A 19,906-nucleotide genomic window follows, 5' to 3' on the forward strand; every position below is an offset into this window, starting at 1 on the left:
ACTCGGGACTGCTTGATGCTGCCACCAGGTGTAAAAGTGGAAAGTGTTTCATTCCCCAGTATTGACATTCCTCATCCCAATGAGTAAACTAAGAAAAGAGCATATATAAATAATGCGAATGTATATTTATACACTCAGGGATATACCTGTTTATACACTGTATGAATAGAACTGCGTTTATGTGTTCAACCATAAATGTATTTTGATGCTTTGGCAACATAAGATGTACCTTATCATGCCAATAAAGCGATTTGAATTGAATTGAGTACATTCACCAATTTAGGTATGGAGTCCCAATTTCCTGGCAATGCACCACCTCTCTTATCCTAAAAGAGCACTCACTATGTTGCTGGTTTGTTTTGAAAGTTTGGATAAACTCTGCTAATTAATGCAAAAGTCTGGAGTACTTCTGTGATATGGACTTACATTTTGACCTGAGCGTGCTGTATTTTTTTTGTTTGTAAGAAAGAAAATCAAGTCGGTAAACTGGCATTATTAATAAGTATTGTGCCTAGGGATCTGCTCTTATGCGGCAGGTGATGCAGTTGGTTACTGTAAACAACCTAGGCTGTCTCAGCCATTGTGTAACCACATCAAGTGGATTGCAATAGCATAGGATTCATACATGTCAACACAGAAAATTAGTAAAAGATGACCAAACCATTTCCAAATATCTGACCACTCCAAAAAGGCTCTGAATAAAAAGCCTATAAAAACAAATAAATACACTGAAAATATTCCTTTACCAGTAAAGGAGGGGGAAAAGACATAAGGACATGAAAGCCTGAATGGGGACATGAGTGCTAAAGGCACAATAATTATTTCCTAGGGAGGTTTGGGTGAATGGCTCCCCAGAAAATTTGAAATGTTGCCACTTTATTTGGTGCACTTCCAATATTTTGGAATTTACCACAAACATGGACATTGCATTTTCTTTTTATCTCTAAAAAGGAAGAGACATTTGCTCAAATTTTTTGAAAGCTATTCCTAATTATTTTTCTTATAATTTTAAAATTATTTTCTTCCAATGCAGATAACCTACTCGAGAATCAGTTTAACAGAAATAGATGCTTATCCCAGTCAGGGCGGTGCCAGCTTAAGTTGCAAGCCTGTGTCCCACTGAACTTGCGTTATATGGTTTAAGACTTTTACTCTGCCTTTGTGGGCGAGAAGTATTTTGGTGTTTCAAAAGTAGTTGAATACCGTAAATTAATAATGATACACTGCGATGTACCAAAAAAATTGAAATAACAGAAATTGCTGAAAATGTATAGCAAGTCCATCGCCATCTGAAAAGAGAAAAGGTAAGTTAATATTTTACTTAGCAACCTTTCACCTGAGCTCATATACATAGAAAAGAGAGTTCCTATATCGAACTGACCCAAAGAGAAGAGAAATGAGCAATCGGTAAAAGATAAATGGTCAAATATGCTAAATACTAGCATAAGGAGCTGCAAATGGGTTTTAAAAAATATTAACATAACACCATCTCCTTTTGCCTTGTACAATCATACCTTTTGTCATTTAATCTCTCCTCCCTTCCACCCTATCACAGACCTTCCCGTTTGTTTATTCCTCCCCTCCCCTTTCCCTGCCTCTGCACTTACTTAAATCCTATGATATCTCTAACTTTTTCCAGTCCTGACGAAAGGTCACCGACCTGAAATGTTAACTCTGTTTCTCTCTCCACAGATGCTGCCTGACCAGCCGAACATTTCCAGCATTTTCTGTTTTTATTATTAATGTAACGCTTGCCCGGCATGTTGGAGAATATTTGCAATGCAACTGACATTAAGAAATATTATGGAATATTTGTAACAAATTTATTTCTACTTAGAAATTTCAGTCATAATGATTTATTTTTATTAAGAGTGAACAAGCAACATGTTAATTGTACAATATACTTTTTGCTTTAAACAAAGTTTTTTTTTTATTGTCCATAACCTTTTTAACTCAACATTCATAGATCTTCATAACTTAAAAGTGGTCACTTACATTTCAGTAGGATCTAATCCTTCCAGATAGCAATCTGGTCTATACATTGTCATTAAAAATATAGTCTATGTAATAAATAAATATATAAAATAAATATAATATTGACATTTCTATAAATAGTTTTTGTCCATTTGTACAGTGTCCATGGTAATAATTTTAGCCCATTCCAATGACTGGGAACCTTTATATCCTGTTGGCTCTTCTCTTCTGTGTCGCATCGTAAATAACTGCTTTCAGCAGGGTCTCATCCACAGATCCGAAATATATCAACTTTTGATAAATATATACTTTTTAGCTCAAAGCTTCTTTATTTGCAGCAGCGTTTATCACCACTTAGTGGCCTTTCGTTTCTCTCCAGCAATAAAAGTGTCCATTGTCTACGAGGCTTTGTGTTCCTCTCCTCCTCAACCATTATCTAGAAGCAAAATTCAGTGGAGAATATAGATGTGTGAGTATATTAAAAAAAATCCTGGGACTGTGCACTTGATAAAGGCTTGATAGTATTAGTAGTGGTAATGAATTCAACCAAAGTGGTCGTCTCAGAAATGGCCACGAGGTTCTCGTTGGCACCGTTCCCCAGAATAGCTAAAGCTCCCGCGTATGTACACCACATGCAAGGCAGCGGAGTTTATCAACTATAGTTCAAGAGGTCTCTGTATAAAGTCGGCACTTTTTCAGGGTCCACGGGCCTAGGTAAGAAGTGAGTAAATTTTTGATGCCGTTTAGTCCTATATCCTTCCCGTGGGGATCCATCTTTATTCAAAGCCACATAATAATGTCTCCCAGTATCTAAGTGTTTATACAAAGTTGATGCGTAGGTATTATACCAGTTCTCTTCAAACTGTTCCCGGAAAACACACTCGGGTGTTAATTTTTTCTGTAAGAAAGAAAAAAATGTTAATTAGAAGGTATATTCGATGTACTTGCAATACTATTTCATACATTATATTCTAAAGTTGGTATTTAATAAATTGAGGGGTAACATTGCAGAACTTCACATCGGATAACGATAAGAACGCTGTCACGCAAGTCAGGAGCCAATTACCAGCAACTTTTTAAAAATTCATTCACAGCGTCACTGGCAAGGCCAGCATTTATTGCCCATCCCTAATTGCCCTTGAGAAGGCGGTGGTGAGGCGCCTTCTTGAACCACTGCAGTTTTTCGTAGCACACAACTGAGTGCCTTGCTGGGCCATTTCAGAGGGCAGTTAAGAGTCAACCACATTGCTGTGGGTCTGGAGTCACATATAAGTCAGACTGGGTAAGGACGGCAGATTTCCTTCCCTTAAGGACATTAGTGAACCAGATGGGTTTTTACAACAATCCGATAGTTTCATGGTCACCATTACTGATACTAACATTTTTAAAATTCCAGATTTATTTAATTAACTAAATTTAAATTCCCCAGCTGCCATGGTGGGCTCTGAATTCATGTCTCTGGATCATTAGTCCAGGTCTCTGGATTACTAGTCCAGTAACGTAACCACTATGCTACCGTACCCTGAGAAATAATCTGACTTAACCATAGAAAATCAAAGATGCCTGTCATTTTTATTTTATATTATTCATTTTAAGTATTTACCATGTGGGAGTGGGAAGGGAAATAACTGGATGTGTTCAATATAGAACAATCCACCAACACGATTCAATTGACCAGCATAATTGCTAAACTACACACTGCATTATATATTCCAAACGGCATTGGTCTTTTCTGGTTAAAGTGTAAAATCTAGCAGCAAAATTGTGTTCCCACTATACCAGAAGTCATTTCTATTCTCTAAATATGAATTCTCTCTCTCAGACCGTAAACTGTAGTTATGTTCCATTGTGAAATTAAGTCTGCCAGAATTGTCGTCTTTATCATCTCAAATGATCTTGAATTGAAAGGAATCGAGAGGCTCTCGCGGGAAAGTGGAGATGAGGTAGAAGATCAGCCATGATCTTATTGAATGCTCGAAGGGCCAAATGGCCTACTCCTGCTCCTATTTCTTATGTTCATATGAAACTATTATCTCTTTGCCATTGACAGGATTTGACCAAGGTCTTTATAAGGAACAGCCTTTCAAGGCACTGTTTCAGAAAAATGCAGCAGCCAGTTCACTGGTAACTTGGCCCAGTGGCAGCACCCTCGCCTCTGAGTCAGAGTCCCACTCCAGAAACTTGAATGTATAATCTAGGCTGGCACTCCAGTGCAGGACTGAGGGAGTGTGGCACTGTCAGAGGTTCCATCTTTTGGATGTTAAACTGAGGCCCCATCTGCCCTCTCAGGTGGAAGTAAAAGATCCCATGGCATTATTCGAAGAAGAGCAGGGAAGTTCTCCCTGGCGTCCTGGCCAATATTTATCCTGCAACCAACACTTAAAAACAGATGACCTGGTCATTTATTTTATTGCTGTTTGTGGGAGCTTGCTGTGCATAAATTGGCTGTTGCTTTTCCTACATTACAACAGTGACTACATTTCAGAAGTAAAGCACTTTGCGACAACCTGAGGCCATGAAAGGCGCTATATAAATGCAGGTTTTTTTCTTTCTTTAACTGGTGGACTCACTGAAGACACTCAACACATATTCTACCAATTCCATTTAAGCAATTTGATATTTATCACTTCATTTTTTTCCCCGTTTAACAAAATAATGAATTGGAATTTGAATATGCATTTGAAACGATGCTAGCCAGAAGCAATTGAGAGGAAGTGCTGAGCTGAGCTCAGACGATTTTCCACAGGGAAGGAGGAAAGCTAGAAGGTCGGTCACCATTGGTCATTCCTCCCACCACCTTATGGTTCACCCGTCCACATTTTGCTAGAGAATGGCATATTGCCAGAGAGACCTAAACAGGGAGGGAGAAGAATATATAGTACCCGATGCTCAAGTTTGGTAAATATGGATCTGAGCCACACAAGTTCAATTCCATATATGTTCTCAGCCTGGGTGGTGGTAGGGACACCACATTTGACCTCAGCACCTTGGGCCAGGGAAGGGGCGAATCAGTAGCACTATCCAGTTACCCCTGATGAAGAGTGTACATGTGTGGATGGCAGGTGACAGAAGGATCAGGTGCAGGTGTGATACCTCCTGCAATCAGATAGACTGCCAACACTTGCTGTCGAGGTTCATACCTGAAGAGTGACCACTTTAACAAGGTAACTGAGTGTGGCTAGCATTAGTCAGTATATTAAGCAAAAGAGTGGAGAAAATAGTAGGGGAGTGGGTTAATTGGGGGGTGGGGGGAGTTCAAATCTAATACCTGCTACTTTAATTACCATTACCTAAATTTCTGATATTAAATCTTTTGGATAACTATATTTTAGCAGGTGGTGTTGTAAAGGTACTGTTTGAAATCCACGTGTAAACTTTAATTGAGTACCCAATAATGCCATTAATATATTCCTACTACAGGTACTTATGGGCATCTTAGCACCTATAGAAATAGAACAATACATTTCCAGCCAGAGGTCTTTGCATTCCACTCCCAATACAGACTGATATTTGAACCAAAAGATTTAATTTGGGTGAGTTTAGTCAGTTCTCAAACAGCTCACTAGAGGGAGCACTGGAGCATGTACCATCTTGGGAGGGAGGGAGGGAGGGGGGAGTAAAGAGCAGAGGAATAGAAGAACTGGTAGGACCAGTCCTACTCCATGGAAACATGTCTCCCTTTGAACAATCAGACTTGTATTAACGGTAGACCCATCCTGTTCTGATGGTGGCAGGAAGCAGCAGTGCAGGGCCTAGAGGGAGGAAAAAACTGGGCAGTGGGGGAGGGGGAGGCATAAGTAAGGCACTCTCAAGTCTCAGATTGACACAAAGCTTTGAATTATATGTTTCAAACAGTCAGAAACAGCTTTTTAAAAAAACAAGTCCCTGTTGTAAGCCTATATTTATATCCATTTTTAAATGACTATCTTCTGTTTTAATCGCCAATTTTAATCGCTCCACCACTGGCGGCTGTGCCTTCAGTTGCCAAGGTCCGAAGCTCTGTATTCCCTCCCTAAACCTCTCCGCCTCGCTACCTCTCTTCCCTCCTTTAAGATGCTCCTTAAAACCTACCTCATCCGGCCTAATATCTTCTTATGTGGCTTGGTGTTAAATTTTGTTTGTTAACGCTCCTGTGAAGCGCCTTGGGGCGTTTTACTACATTTAAAAGGTGCTATATAAATACAAGTTGTTGTTTTATATGAAGCACAGTAGATGACAGATGTCATGATGTGCTAAACCATTACTTTGCTAGGGTGTGGTAAGTCACCTGAGCAGCTCTTCACTCAGTGAATTGCACAAGAGCAGGCAAACACGTACTGGACTGAACTAAAGAGGCGAATAAGATCGTTGGGACAAAGTTAAGTTTCTTTTCATTGGGATTGAGTGAAGCATAATCTGTAGTTTAAAAACAATAGACATTAATTAAAGGAAATATTGAAAACAAGTAAATTCATATTTTTGTATAATGTATTTAAAATTATACAGGAATGTCATTATTAAAACCCTGTTGTTATAAACCTAGCTTTAGGGAACCACTTGTTCCAACATAAAATCCACTGTAGTAAACTGAGGAGCTCACATGCTGGTTAAAGTAGCCTTATACCGGTCTACTAAATTTATAATGATAATGTGTATTAGACAGTACATAAGCTGGAATCCCATTAATAAAAATACCAGTTGTGCCCATCAATGATCCTCTACACCTTCAGATCGGATGTCACAATCAGCTGTAATATCATCAGCACCCTTGGGTGGGGTGACTGGTGAATGGTGCCTGATCCTCAGCCTGGCAATAGTAACACTGCATGGATGGGAGTTAAAGGCAGTTATCCAATTCACGGGCTGTGATCGTCTTCATAAACCAAGCTTTGACATCATTCTTTATCAGATAATGTGAACCCCACCCCCGACCCCAGCCCAAGATCTGACTGCTTTTATTCGAAGGGGCCAATGTCTGATGAAACTTCCATAGTCTGCTCGTCTTCCTTTCACACAAGATTTCAGTTCTGTTGCAGAAGTGAAAAGTATGCACCCACTTTAGAGACAGTTCTTGTCTTATAGAAGCAATCATTTCATCATATTGATTAGTAGCCCATTTTTCTCTTTAAAAATGCATATTTTAAAACTGTGACTGAAAAAAGCTCCTCCAGCTATATTTGGAAATGTGCGTGAGACCTTTTACAAGAGGGTTCCTGAAACCAAGAAAATTTACTTCAATGAAAAACAAAATGATGAACAAATCCCAATTCCCCATGCCTTACTTTTATTTTTTAAATATGTTTCCCTAGCCTTAAGGGTATACAACTGTTCTGTAATACACTGAATGATTACAGGTAATATACACCATGCTGACAGTGCTGGTGTCATAGAAACATAGAAGATAGGAGCAGGAGTAGGCCATTCGGCCCTTCAGCCATTCAATGAGATCATGGCTGATCATCCAAATTTAGTACCCTGTCCCTGCCTTCTCCCCATATCCCTTGATCCCTTTAGCCTTAAGAAATATATCCAACTCCTTCTTGAATATATTTAATGACCTGGCCTCCACCGCCCTCTGTGGCAGAGAATTCCACAGGTTCACCACTCTCTGGTGAAGAAATTCCTCCTCATTTCAGTCCTAAATGGCTTACCCCTTATCCTTAGACTATGACCCCTGGTTCTGGACTCCCCAGCCATCAGAAACATCCTTCCTGCATCTAGTCTGTCCAGGCCTGACAGAATGTTATAGGTTTCGATGAGATCCCCTCTCAATCTTCTAAACTCCAGTGAGTATAAGCCCAATCGACACAATCTCTCCTCATACGTCATTCCTGCCAGCCCAGGTATCAGCCTGGTGAATCTTCGCTGCACTCCTTCCATGGCAAGAACATCCTTCCTCAGATAAGGTGACCAAAACTGCACACAATACTCAAGGTGTGGTCTCACCAAGGCCCTGTACAACTGTAGCAAGACATCCTTGTTCCTGTACTCGAACCCTCTTGCTACGAAGGCCAACATACCATTTGCCGCCTTAACCGCCTGCTGCACCTGCATGCTTACCTTCAGCGACTGGTGCACAAAAACACCCAGGTTTCTTTGCACTTCCCCTTCTCCCAATCTATTGCCATTCAAATAATAATCACTAAGGAACAGGCAATCACTTGTATCTTTATTCCTCCCTGTCACTAATCTTATCCTGGTTCACATGATCTCCTTTCCTTAATCTCACTCATTCATTTTCTCAGCTCTTTTAATTTCTGTCTCTACAGCCTGTCTCCTGCTCTCCGACCCATCTGAATGAGAAAAGCATGTTCAAGATTAAATGTAATCTGGGATGTAATTTGTCCCATCATATTTGTTTGTCAGCAACAAATATTGAAAACAAATACATGTGTGCTGTGAGTTACCCCCTCCCCCCACTGGTAAGGGTTAGAACACCCTTAATCATTAAAGCTACACAATCCGAAAAAACATTTTCATGTTAAGATTTCAGCAGCCACATGGAGAGCAATGTAGAAATGGTGCAGATGAGGAATTCATTCATTCTTTTATTATAAGGACTACATGCCTACTAAATTGTATTCTTCCCTTTTCCCCCAGTTAGGGTGCAACAAAACCCATCATTCATGGCGGGAGACTGGGCAGGTGAGTATAAGCTGCTCCCAATGAAAAGTGCGCTGAATCTGACTGCTAGGAGGCGCAGGAATGGTCTTCATGGGGAAACAGCCACTCTCCAATATCATGACAAATATTGGGAACTTAGCTGTGTGGAGAATCACAGTCACGATCCCACAGGCCCCTCCTTCACTCAGTGGTGCCAAAGGTTGGTGCTCCAAAATGCTGTAGCAATCATGATGATCCATTAGTGTTGCAGGCCAGAATTAAACTGTACTTATCTTGGCTCGATGGTATAGCACTCTCGCCTGAGTCAGAAGGTTATGGGTTCAAACCCCACTCCAGGGACTTGAGCACAATGGCTGACACTTCAGTGCAATACTGAGGGAGTGCTGCACTGTTGGAGGTGCCGTCTTTCAGACGAGATGTTAACTCAAGGCCACTGGGTGTAAAAGATTCCATGACACTATTTGAAGAAGAATAGGAATTCTCCTGGTGTCCTAGCCAATGCTTATCCCTCAACCAACAGGTTATCTGCTCATTTATCTGATTGCTGTTTGTGGGATTTTGCTGAGCGCAAATTGGCTGCCACGTTTCCCTACATTACAACGGTGACTATACTTCAAAAGTACTTCATTGGCTGTGAAGCCTTTGGGATGTCCTGAGGTCATGAAAGCCACTATATAAAAATGTAAGTTTGCTTCCTTCTTACATGTTCATATGTGTTGCACAGTGAAGGGCTTCCTGGGCCATTATAAGCCACATTCAACATAGTAGCTAATTTATAAAATATATATAGAGACTGTATTGTTCTCAGACTTATGAAGATTGGGGTGCAATTCCCATGGCTGTAATGCTGTCTACCACATCAGCCACCTAAAGACTGTAGTAATTTCCATGTCATCTGACAGAAATGAAAGTTTTAAGGAAAGCCTTCAGCTATAATCACCTTGTCTGACAAGAAGGGCCAGTGATACAGAAACATTGTGCACTGTATGACACTGAAAAATGCCAGGTTTTATACATTTTAGTTCTCTTGAAATACCATTACAGTTGTTGTTTGATAACAATGCTCAACTTCTGAGGGAAGGAACAAGTCTATACCACTGTTTCTGATTGATGTGTTGAGTTAAATAGCGTTATTGCTTTTAATAGTGGGTTTACTATTAGACACAGGTCTGGACCAGCCAGGAACAGTATGCTTCAGAACAGTATTAGGAGCCATGGCGAGATCACATTGCAACAGATGCTATATCTGCTCAGAGCAAACATTTTAAATGAGTACTTTAAAGAGGAAATTATCTTATGCAACCCCCCCCCCCCCCCTTTACATTGTGGAACTGCTTCAAGTAAGAATGGTTGTGTAATATGCTGGGGCAGCAACTGCAGTGGGATTCACCCCATTTACACTGCGGCATGGAATCCACAGCATCGGCACCAACACAAAAACAACTGCACTAATAATGTACGTTTGTGAATGTACAGTTTGAAAGTCAAAATCACAACTTTGATTTCCGGCTTCAGGACCTTCACTGCTGTCTGGGGACGGTCCATAGGGTCCAGGGATGCAAAAGAATGTGCGGCTGATCTGTACAAGTGGACTGAACCGTTGTTTACACTGGTGGCACTCTTGCCTCTGCAGGAGCAGTTGCCCTCTGCCCCTCCAGCCAGCAAGACAAGTCCCTCCGTCACTTTCTAGTCGGGCTATCTTTGGTGGCAGCACTGTATTGCAAAGGAGTATTGCCTTGGAAGACGGAAATAGAAACTACTTGTGGCAAAGGAGGTGACTGAAAGGGGACCTCGGCAAATAATAAAGGGATATAGAAACGCGAATCCAGAACATTACGTCAACTTAAAATGGGATGGTGGGACAAATGGTTGTTCGAAAAGGCAATTTTAAAACTGATATCAGGAAGTGTTTCTTCACACAAAGAGTGATGACAAATGGAAAGGTCTTGGGGCTAGGATAGCTGGGACAAACACCCTAGAATCATTGGTAAAGGTGCCATGATTGGTGGTGGGGGTGGAGATTTGTCCTGATGGATGAGGTAAGATGTGTCTTGTTCTTCTGTCTCTGCAGCACCATCATGGTGTTATTGTGCCACCGATTGCATCACCCTCCCCACCTAAACTTAACAAACAAGGGGTGAAGTTTCCAGCACAACACTTTCATCTGACCACACACACACACACACACACACACCAGTAGATGGACGTCTGACAACCAGCAGTCTTTTCTAAGATCCCAGTGTAAAGTTTGCTTCAATTGCATGAAACATTACACACTTGTTTTTGGCACTTGGAGTTACAAGAGTGCGGAAAACATGTCGAACTTACCGACCCATAGAGTTCGCCTCTCTCGTTCATCCCCAGGTAAAGTCCCGAGTCCACCCCACGAATGCTGACCAGTCCCACCGCCAGACTGATGAACTCCAGGATCCCTGCACAACACATCAGAGGTGGGAAATGGTCAATGATCACAGCCACCCAGCCAGGGGGAGGTAAGAGCGACACATTCCTACTGCACGGATGCTCCGCCCGAGGGGGCTGTAAAAATCACTGTAACGTGCAATAAACTCTACACATTAATCCTGAGTCTCGGGGCAGCTTTCTAAATGCCCAGTAATAGTCACACAAACAGCTGATGCCAAATAGCCCAGAGATTAATAACAAGAAGTTAACGACAAAGAAATGTCCTTTAATTCACTGCACAGTTTGAATAGAGTTTAGAAAGTAACCCTGTTGGGGGGGGGGGGGGGGGGGGGGTTGTTAGGAAAAAAAAATATTGTGGTCACCAAATAGTTAAAAAAACGGAATCTCAGTGATTATGTCGGCTCTCTTTTATAAAAAAGAACATGTTTAAGACTGGCTGTAGTATATATGGTGTCAGGTCGCGGGATCTGGTTCTAATTATAAAGCCCTCAATCCTTTCAGGTTTCATTTCTTCTATTTGTTTGATTGACCTGAAAGTAGCTCGTGTAAAGTCTGCTCAGAGAGGTGGGATCGCTTAATAGTCAGGCGTGATGGAAACTTTGAGAAAAATGCTTTTTTTTACATTATCTCCCTGTGTTTTTAGTAGGAACGGCCAGGGATTTGTTCACGATGATTTATGAGCCAGTTTGGGGTTGAGGTCCGAACGGTGCTGCGCTTTGAACCAGTCTGGGAACAATCGGTTGGATCCAGCTTTTCATGGGATGAAAGACACCTGTTGGGAGCGAGTGGGAGAGACAGGGAGGGGAAAGGGGAGCTGGGAGGGGGACGGAGAAAGGCAGAGCGATGGAAACTAGTGTGATTTTAAGGACAGAGGAGTCGGTCTTTCTCGCTCGGTGTGTCCTTCACTCCCGGGCTCTTTGCATTCGACTCTCCCAGTCACTGTTCCGACTCTCCCGGTCACTGTTCCGACTCTCCCGGTCACTGTTCGACTCACCCACTCTCCGTGTGTCTTCTAGTTTCTATTTGACTCCCCATTTGACTCACCCAGTCTCCGGCTTGAGTTTGGCTCTGCGTATCTGTGTCCTAGCTTGTCTATATTTGACTGTGTTTCTCTGTGTGTTTCTCCCCTTCGGCCTCTGTCTCCTAATCTGTGTGTGTGGGGTTGACTGTTGTGTGTATGTCTCATTGTCTCTCTCTCTTTGACTCTCCCAGTCTCTGTATGTTTCTCTCCCAGTCTCTGTGTGATCCTCTCTCTCCGTTTGACTCTTAAACACTCTGTATCTATGTGATCCCACTCTGACTTTCCCAGTCAGTATACACCGGTGTATGTTTCTCTCGGTGTCTCGAAGCTCCCCTCTCTCTCTAACACTATATCACTTGGAGGAGGTGATACGAGTTATCCCTTGTGTACACATTGCCCCTGCAGAACGGCCACTGTAAATACAGTACAGATCGCAACCGCCCAGTGGCACCATCACACACATTCTACAAATACAGTGTTAAAACCTTAAACCGTGCCAGACATGGCATTTCAGGAAGGTTTCCCTATAATCGGGCAGGACTGTGTCGGGAAAGTCTCGGGCAGTGCAGCGATGGTTGTCCTGGTGCAGAACGCGAAATGCAGTTTGTTTTCAGCCGCTAAAGTTGGAGCACGATTGCCCGCTGTAGACAACCACCCCCGTGACCACAGTGCCTGCTCATTAAATACAGGTACACATGCGAAATCTGCCTTCAATAAATGTGGAGTGAGGCTTCCATTGTGCACAGTAACAGCACGAAATTCTACGCGTATATTTGCAACATGACCAAGTTCTCCCGCAGTGACCCTTGTTCAAGTACAAACACATTTGCATTTTTAAGATGTTTATAAACACCAGTTGCTCGAGAGAGAGAGAGAGAGAGAGAGAGAAAGGGGGGATTTCTCCGAATGCCCCTCCGGCTTACCGAATCGGCTGTGATCCTGCCGGGTCCCGTGCACAGTTCCGTTGGGGAAGATTTCCAAGTGGAATCCGGTCCTGCAGTAGAGCTGCCTCCGTCTGAGGATGCCTTTGAGGTGGGCGAAGTCGGTGGGTGTTCCCCTCTGGAGCCTGCCTTCGATCTGCCCGAGCCTTTCGTTCAGGAACCCGGGGGAATCCGCCTGGGCCAGTACGGGCATATTCCCAAGAGAAACGGCGTGTATGTCCGCGTCCAGGGCTCCCAGGTAGCTCCCCACCTCGGCCATCAGAGTCATGAAGCAGCCGGGGCCAGGGGGGCGAGCAATTAGAGCCGCGATCACTTTTTATTAATCAGCTCTCCTGATACGGAAAGCCTCCCAATGCAGCCCCCTCGTGTACAATAACAGGCGAGACCACTTTGTTTTGACTGCACGGTTTACAGGGATCCCGGCGCATTAATCTCCGCTTAAATTTCATAACTGAAGTCCAGGGGAATCAGATGAAAGCAGCTGTTTATATACATACTCGCACATTGACATATTCGATATTTAAATAAGCCCCGCCTGGCATCCCCACGGCTAATCGTCTCTGAGATTCATTGGGTTCGAACTGCAAGAGCTTCAACCCATTGTTAACTGTGTAAAAAAAACACACACACACACTCGCTCAAGAAAAGCTGCAAAATCCACTGATGCATAGCAGTACTTGGCAGCTCGGGGTCCTGTGCACGTCTGATGAAATCATACAACTCGAGCCTGCTACTTACAAAAAAACACTCCAGGTTGTAATAAGATGTAGCAAAGGGAGCTGCCAACGTGGCTGGTTAGAATTTTTTTTGAGCATCTCATCACACAGAGAGTGAGAGAGGAAAACATCGGATTTGTTTTCCACAGGGGCAATTGTTTATCAGACGCCTTGGAGTCGCTCATGGATTCTTTAAACCCACTGGGAGGAAGATGAGGTTTGAACAAGGAAGGGGCTTGAGGGCAGCATCTCCCACCTTGTTGAACAGGTGTTTCCCCGGCTATTTTTTTGTCCCTCTACCGCGCCCCCCCATTTTACACCAGCTGTTTAGTCTGTGACGAACTGTGCCAGAGCCGGGCCGAGCCGGGCTAATCAGCACACCTCCCGGGCTGACAGAACAGCTCGCCTTTAGCCTTTGACACGGTGCTGTCTGCTCGAGAGCACAGGTCCTGGCTGGACTGGAGCCGTCACTCCCTCGACCTTGGAGCTCGGTAGAAGTCGCTGTTGATCACTTTTCTTTCAGCTACTTTCGAGGAGTTGCATATTGAATTCCTGCTGTTGTTAAAACTAAGCAGTGCATCAGGGCCACTTGTTTGTAACAAGAACCCCCCCTCCCCCAACACACACACACCTTTTTGTACTTAAAACGCCGTAAACATTAAGACTTGTGATTATTTCAAAATGGAAAGGCATAACAATGAAACGCATTTTAAAATGTTTATTTAAAGTCATTGTCTTCGTGAAAAAAATGGTAATTTTTTTATATAGCAGAGATAAAAGATCCGTGCGTCATTTTCAACAGGTTTTGTGGTGGGTCATATCATGTAAACAGAGACTCAGAGACTCTTTAAAGCCAGTGTTCTGCCTCGTTAGGCTAATTATGCGGCAGATTTTGCCTCACTGGTTTCAGCTCGGCAGCAATGCAACATGTGTGATATATAGGAGCTTTTACATTGGAGGGATCTGGCCAATTGCAGATTCTCCTTTGTCCCCTCGGTCGGCTGTACTCCTAAGTATGAACAACCTGTCCTGCAATGAGCTGGTGGTCCGGCAGATCCATGACAATGTGAGACCAGTTCAGTAGAATCAAGTACCTCGCCTCTAATTAGCTGGAAGTACTTAAAGGGTTCTGACTAAAGGTCATCGACCTGAAACGTTAACCTTGTTTCTCTCTCCACAGATGCTGCCTGACCTGCTGAGTATTTCCAGCATTTTCTGTTTTTATTTCAGATTTCCAGCATCCGCAGTATTTTGCTTTTGTACTTAAAGGGATGCTAGATGCAGCTGGTTGGGGAGTCTAGGACGTGGGGGCATCGTCTAAAAACTAGAGCCAGGCCTTTCAGGAGTGAAATTAGGAAACCCTTCTACACACAAAGGGTGGTAGAAGTTTGCAACTCTCTTCCTCAAACAGCAATTGATGCTAGATCAATTGTTAATTTTAAATCCGAGATTAATAGCTTTCTGTTAACCAAAGGTATTGAGTGATATGGGCCAAAGGTGGGTATATGGAGTTCTGTCACAGATCAGCCATGACTTCATTGAATGGCAGAACAGGCTCAATGGCCTACTCCTGTTCCTATGTTACCAGAACAAGAGGGCATAGGTTAAAATTGGTGAAAGAAAAGTTTCTGACCAGAGTCAGAAAGAACTACTTCATACAAAAAGTGATCATCACTTGGAATGGTCTCCCAGGTACAACAGTGGAGGCCAACGCCTTGGACATACTCAGAGTTGGATGATGTGATGCAGGGATTTTTTGGGACGAATCAATCAAAGTGCGCCAAATGGCCTCCCTCATCTCCATCTTGTGACCGCCCCTCTGTAATTGGGTCTCCATATGGAACAGTTAAACCCAGATAACCAACAACGCTTTGGCACCCGGTGACAAATTTAAATGGGAAGAATCGTTTGTGAAAGTCACTCGCCAAAATGGCTGTGTTTAGAGCGGTAGTGTTGGCGTGAAGTGGATTCTCTCTGCAGGAAGCAGCCTCGCTCCATTTTGCTCCAGAATTAAATCGGGTCAAAGCTCCAGATTTGCTGTGCACTGTGAAAATGCTCAGCGTTGAGGTTACCGTTAGTGGAAAGGGCCTTCTAAACTGCCGCTGATTTGGCTTTGGGTGGTAGTCTCTCACACTGACTCAACCTCAGGTGCAAAGCCATCTCTAGACAGCTTGAATTTATAGAAGACTTGGCTCTTTATTAACATTTGTGTTTAAAAATAACACCAACTCTTAGATGGCAGCCAGCAGAGCGACGCTTTCCCGTGATTTGGGAGCTGAATGTGGGGCCAGTAGTATGATTGAGTGCCGCTTGATCCACTGGTCTCAGAATCCTGCAACTAGGAACTGCTGAACCATTTGAGTGCCGAAACATCAGTTTTCAGTGGACATTATTTTCAGTAGAATTATTTTGAAGAGGGTGGGCGCGGTCTCTAGAGCATCAAGGCCCCGAAGCCATAAAGGGGAGAATACAATAATTCAACACTGTCTACTCGACCGGCTGCGTGTGCAGTGAGCAAATCCGAAACGCTTGGCAAAAACCAAGTCGCAAGCTGTCGCTCCCGAAACATCCTAAAAGACAAAATGTCCCTGAACCCCCTCTCCGATCAAAAATGTCCTTTGGTGTTTCTAGAATGGAGTGTGATAACTGGCCATTTGTTCTGCCAGTACAACTAGAATGTTTGTTAATTGGTGTACTCTTTTGATGCGAGTGTGAGCATAGCCCACACAAACAGGGGCAGCATGTCTGTCCAGTGTGAAAGAGGATACTGCAGTGTGCTACTGTTTGAAAGATAGGTTTATCATTCGGGTTAGGAGCATTCACCCAGCTCATTCTATCGCACTTCTTGAAACAACAGCCCTCTTTACTCCTAGCCGCTGAATATTCAGCTTTTATAAATATATATATGTGTGTGTGTGAGAGAGAGATTTTCGTATTTTACATAAAACATATTTGGGCATTCATCCTCGTTTTGCGGCTTGTAATTTGACAGTGAAACTACCTGTTTGCGGGATTGCCTCTGCAGCCCACCTGTTACCATGTGTTTAGAATTCCTTGTCTACGATCTGGAAGTTTGATATTAAATCCAGATTTAGTCTTGTGTCGTTTTATGAATCTAGACACGGAACCCCGCAACGCGGAAGCAAAAGGGCCCCTTGACGATCTATAAAGTGCGTCGGTTCTCGAGTTAGGGCGATTCCAAACAACGTTAAACAGTCACAAAGAAAGGACTTTAACAGGTCGCTCCAGAACTCTTCAAGTCTGACCTATTCGCAGCGAGAGTCACTTTTTACTTTTCCGTGTCTTTTTCTGATCGTTTCACCGGTTTGCAATGTGTAGCGTTACCCGAGCCTCCCCCCGTCTCAGCGTTTCTAGCAGGTTGTCATTGGACGTCTATTTCAGTTCAAATTGACATTTAGTCAGCAAAGAGAAAATAACACGTGGAGAGGTGGCGATTTCAATTGAAACCCATCACCTGCCTCGCGCACATTGTGCTCCTCACCTGAGGCTGCTTGCAATGTGAAATCCCCCATCCTTGACTCCGAGACTGACTCTTGCTCAATAACACACATCAGTGTATCTTGTTCATCTTCGGATTGTGTTTGGTGCTGTAAGTATCCGTTGTTTTAACATCGGAGGACTGTTAGAAAAGCAGCACTTACCTGTTAAACACAATCCACGTTTATATTGTGTCGTGGTCATGTATTCTACAAGTCACGACGCTCCCTGTGCTGTTCTGATACTGTACTGCCGCTTTGCTAAAAGTACCCTCTTTCCATTGAACGGGGGATCCGTATATGTTTTGGCTCCGTGCAGATCATTAGCATATGTCGATTGTTTTATCATGTGTTGTTAATGGTGATTTTTTTTGCTGTTTTGTGGCTCTGCGGGACAATAGAGGAATTCACATTGATCTGGACATCAGATTAATACGGGGGGACGTTATAAAGTAGGTTTACATTGAGCTGGGGGGCCCACCTACCAACGCCCATCGGAGTAAGATCCGCACAAACACGTTCTTCAGTTAAAATAGCCACAATGCAGACAATCTCAGGAGATGATCCCCCTAATGCTCAGGCCCGTGGCTGCACAATACCTTTATTCACCACACAAGAATGCTACTTGAATACATTATTTTTCAACTCGCCAGCGTCGAGAGAGAAGTCACATTTTTGTCTCCGAGCATGATGGATGGCAGCAGTTTCAGAGCAGAAGCAAGTTGCAACATCCCAAAGTGCTGCTTGGGTAGCCTGACTGCCATGGCCAGTGTCATCGAACCTGATTGAGTGATGAGGCGAATTGCAAAGGATTTGCAGCAAGGTGCCCTTGGGTAATTGTTGCACCCCGAGGATATTGTCGCGACACAACAATTAACACTTGGAGAACCATCCTGGCATGAGTTTGCAAAAATCGATATCATTCAGTTTATTCTGAAAGGTGTCTTCCCTGTAACCCTTAACTTGGGAACAGATATCTTCACTTATTTTAGCTTTAAAAGCTGCAATCAGATAATTGGAGGTTTGATTCTGATTATTTGATTGGATATGTAAATCCAAAGCATCCAAGTAGATGGTCAGACTGCCAAAAAATTGCTGCCAGGTTTAGTTTCGGAGAGATTATTGAAGGGTGACCTGATGCAGCTCTTTAACTCTTTGGGTACATTTACACCGCAAGTGTACTGCCAGTATTAAGTGATTTCCACTTTGCCCAACATTATGCTTACATTGTAAATCCAGAGTATGAACTGACTCCTCCTGACTGAAGCAGAGTGAGATTCCCCAGAGGTAATAATCTCTCAATGTTTCAATTCAACATGGCATGTTAAATCCAGTCTAGTATCAGAGCTGGTTTACAGAATGTTCACGGGTTTGCTGGCTCTCATGGACAGTTTTAAAAATCTGCTTTATCTCAAATATTCAGAGAGCAGGGATTCTCCCCTCTCTGCTCTGTAAACATTTATATTACTAACTGTTGGGAGAATGCTCTGTGCATGCGTGTGTCCAAGCATCTTCTCTCCTGCGCAGGACAGCTAAGAGTTCCAGCCAGGCTGGAGCCAAGTAATGTCAAAATGGTTCTGCCTGGCTGGAACATGATTTGCTGCTACTGGTCTGAGACCAGTGGCTAGAGTGTTTTTTTTATTCGTTCATGGGGTGGCGGCATTTCTGGCAATGCCAGCATTTATTGCCCATCTCTAATTGCCCTTGAGAAGGTGGTGGTGAGCTGTCGCCTTGAACCGCTGCAGTCCGTGTGGTGAAGGTACTCCCACAGTGCTGTTAGGGAGGGAGTTCCAGGATTTTGACCCAGTGACGATGAAGGAACGGCGATATATTTCCAAGTCAGGATGGTGTGCGACTTGGAGGTGGTGGTGTTCCCATGCATCTGTTGCCCTTGTCCTTCCAGGTTGTAGAGGTCGTGGGTTTGGGAGGTGCTGCTGAAGAAGCCTTGGCAAGTTGCTGCAGTGCATCTTGTAGATGGTGCACACTGCAGTCACAGTACACTAGTGGTGGAGGGAGTGAATGTTTAAGGTGGTGGATGGGGTGCCAATCAAATGGGTTGCTTTGTCCTGGATGGTGTCGAGCTTCTTGAGCGTTGTTGGAGCTGCACTAATACAGGCAAGTGGAGAGTATTCCATCACACTCCTTGTGCCTTGTAGATGGTGGAAAGGCTTTGGAGATTCAGGGGGTGAGACACTCGCCATAGAATACCCAGCCTCTGACCTGCTCTTGTTGCCACAGTATTTATGTGGCTGGTCCAGTTAAGTTTCTGATCAATGGTGACCCCCAGGATATTGATAGTGGGGGATTCGGCGATGGTAATGCCGTTGAATGTCAAGGGGCTGTGGTTAGGCTCTCGCTTGTTGGAGATAGTCATTGCCTGGCACTTGTGTGGCACGACTGTTACCTGCCACTTATCAGCCTAAGCCTGAATGTTGTCCAGGTCTATTTGCATGTGGGAATAGACTGCTTCATTATCTGAGGAGTTGTGAGTGGCGCTGAACATGGTGCAGTCATCAGCGAATATCCCCATTTCTGACCTTATGATGGAGGGAAGGTCATTGATGAAGCAGCTGAAGATGGTTGTGCCTAGGACACTGTCCTGAGGAACTCCTGCAGTGATGTCCTGGGGCTGAGATGATTGACCTCCAACCACCACAACCATCTTCCTTTGTGCTAAGAATGACTCCAGCCAGTGGAGAGTTTTCCCCCCGATTCCCATTGACTTCAGTT

The 19,906-nt window shown here is 43.6% G+C and overlaps 1 protein-coding gene across 1 annotated transcript; it reads right to left on the minus strand.

Moving 5' to 3' along the window:
- Nucleotides 1–1,840: 1,840 nt before the first annotated feature.
- On the minus strand, nucleotides 1,841–14,305 carry fgf16 (fibroblast growth factor 16). Its single transcript, XM_086000376.1, has 3 exons — nucleotides 12,946–14,305; nucleotides 10,906–11,009; nucleotides 1,841–2,872 (listed from the first exon to the last, which is right to left on the minus strand). Exons 1-3 carry the CDS (start codon nucleotides 13,229–13,231, stop codon nucleotides 2,627–2,629), a joined length of 636 nt encoding a protein of 211 aa, XP_085856502.1. The 5' UTR covers nucleotides 13,232–14,305; the 3' UTR covers nucleotides 1,841–2,626.
- Between the last annotated feature and the right edge of the window lie 5,601 nt (nucleotides 14,306–19,906).

The sequence above is a fragment of the Somniosus microcephalus genome, chromosome 1 (genome assembly GCF_052327205.1).
Source record: "Somniosus microcephalus isolate GS21.2 chromosome 1, FLI_Smic_1.0, whole genome shotgun sequence".
Taxonomy (NCBI): Eukaryota; Metazoa; Chordata; class Chondrichthyes; order Squaliformes; family Somniosidae; genus Somniosus; species Somniosus microcephalus.

Coding starts and splice junctions, on each gene's coding strand:
- fgf16 (XM_086000376.1), bottom strand. CDS start 13,231: ATGACTCTGATGGCCGAGGTGGGGAGCTACCTGGGAGCCCTGGACGCG. Junction 11,010..12,945: donor GCAGGATCACAGCCGATTCG/GTAAGCCGGAGG, acceptor TGTGTTGTGCAG/GGATCCTGGAGTTCATCAGT. Junction 2,873..10,905: donor GAGGCGAACTCTATGGGTCG/GTAAGTTCGACA, acceptor TCTTTCTTACAG/AAAAAATTAACACCCGAGTG.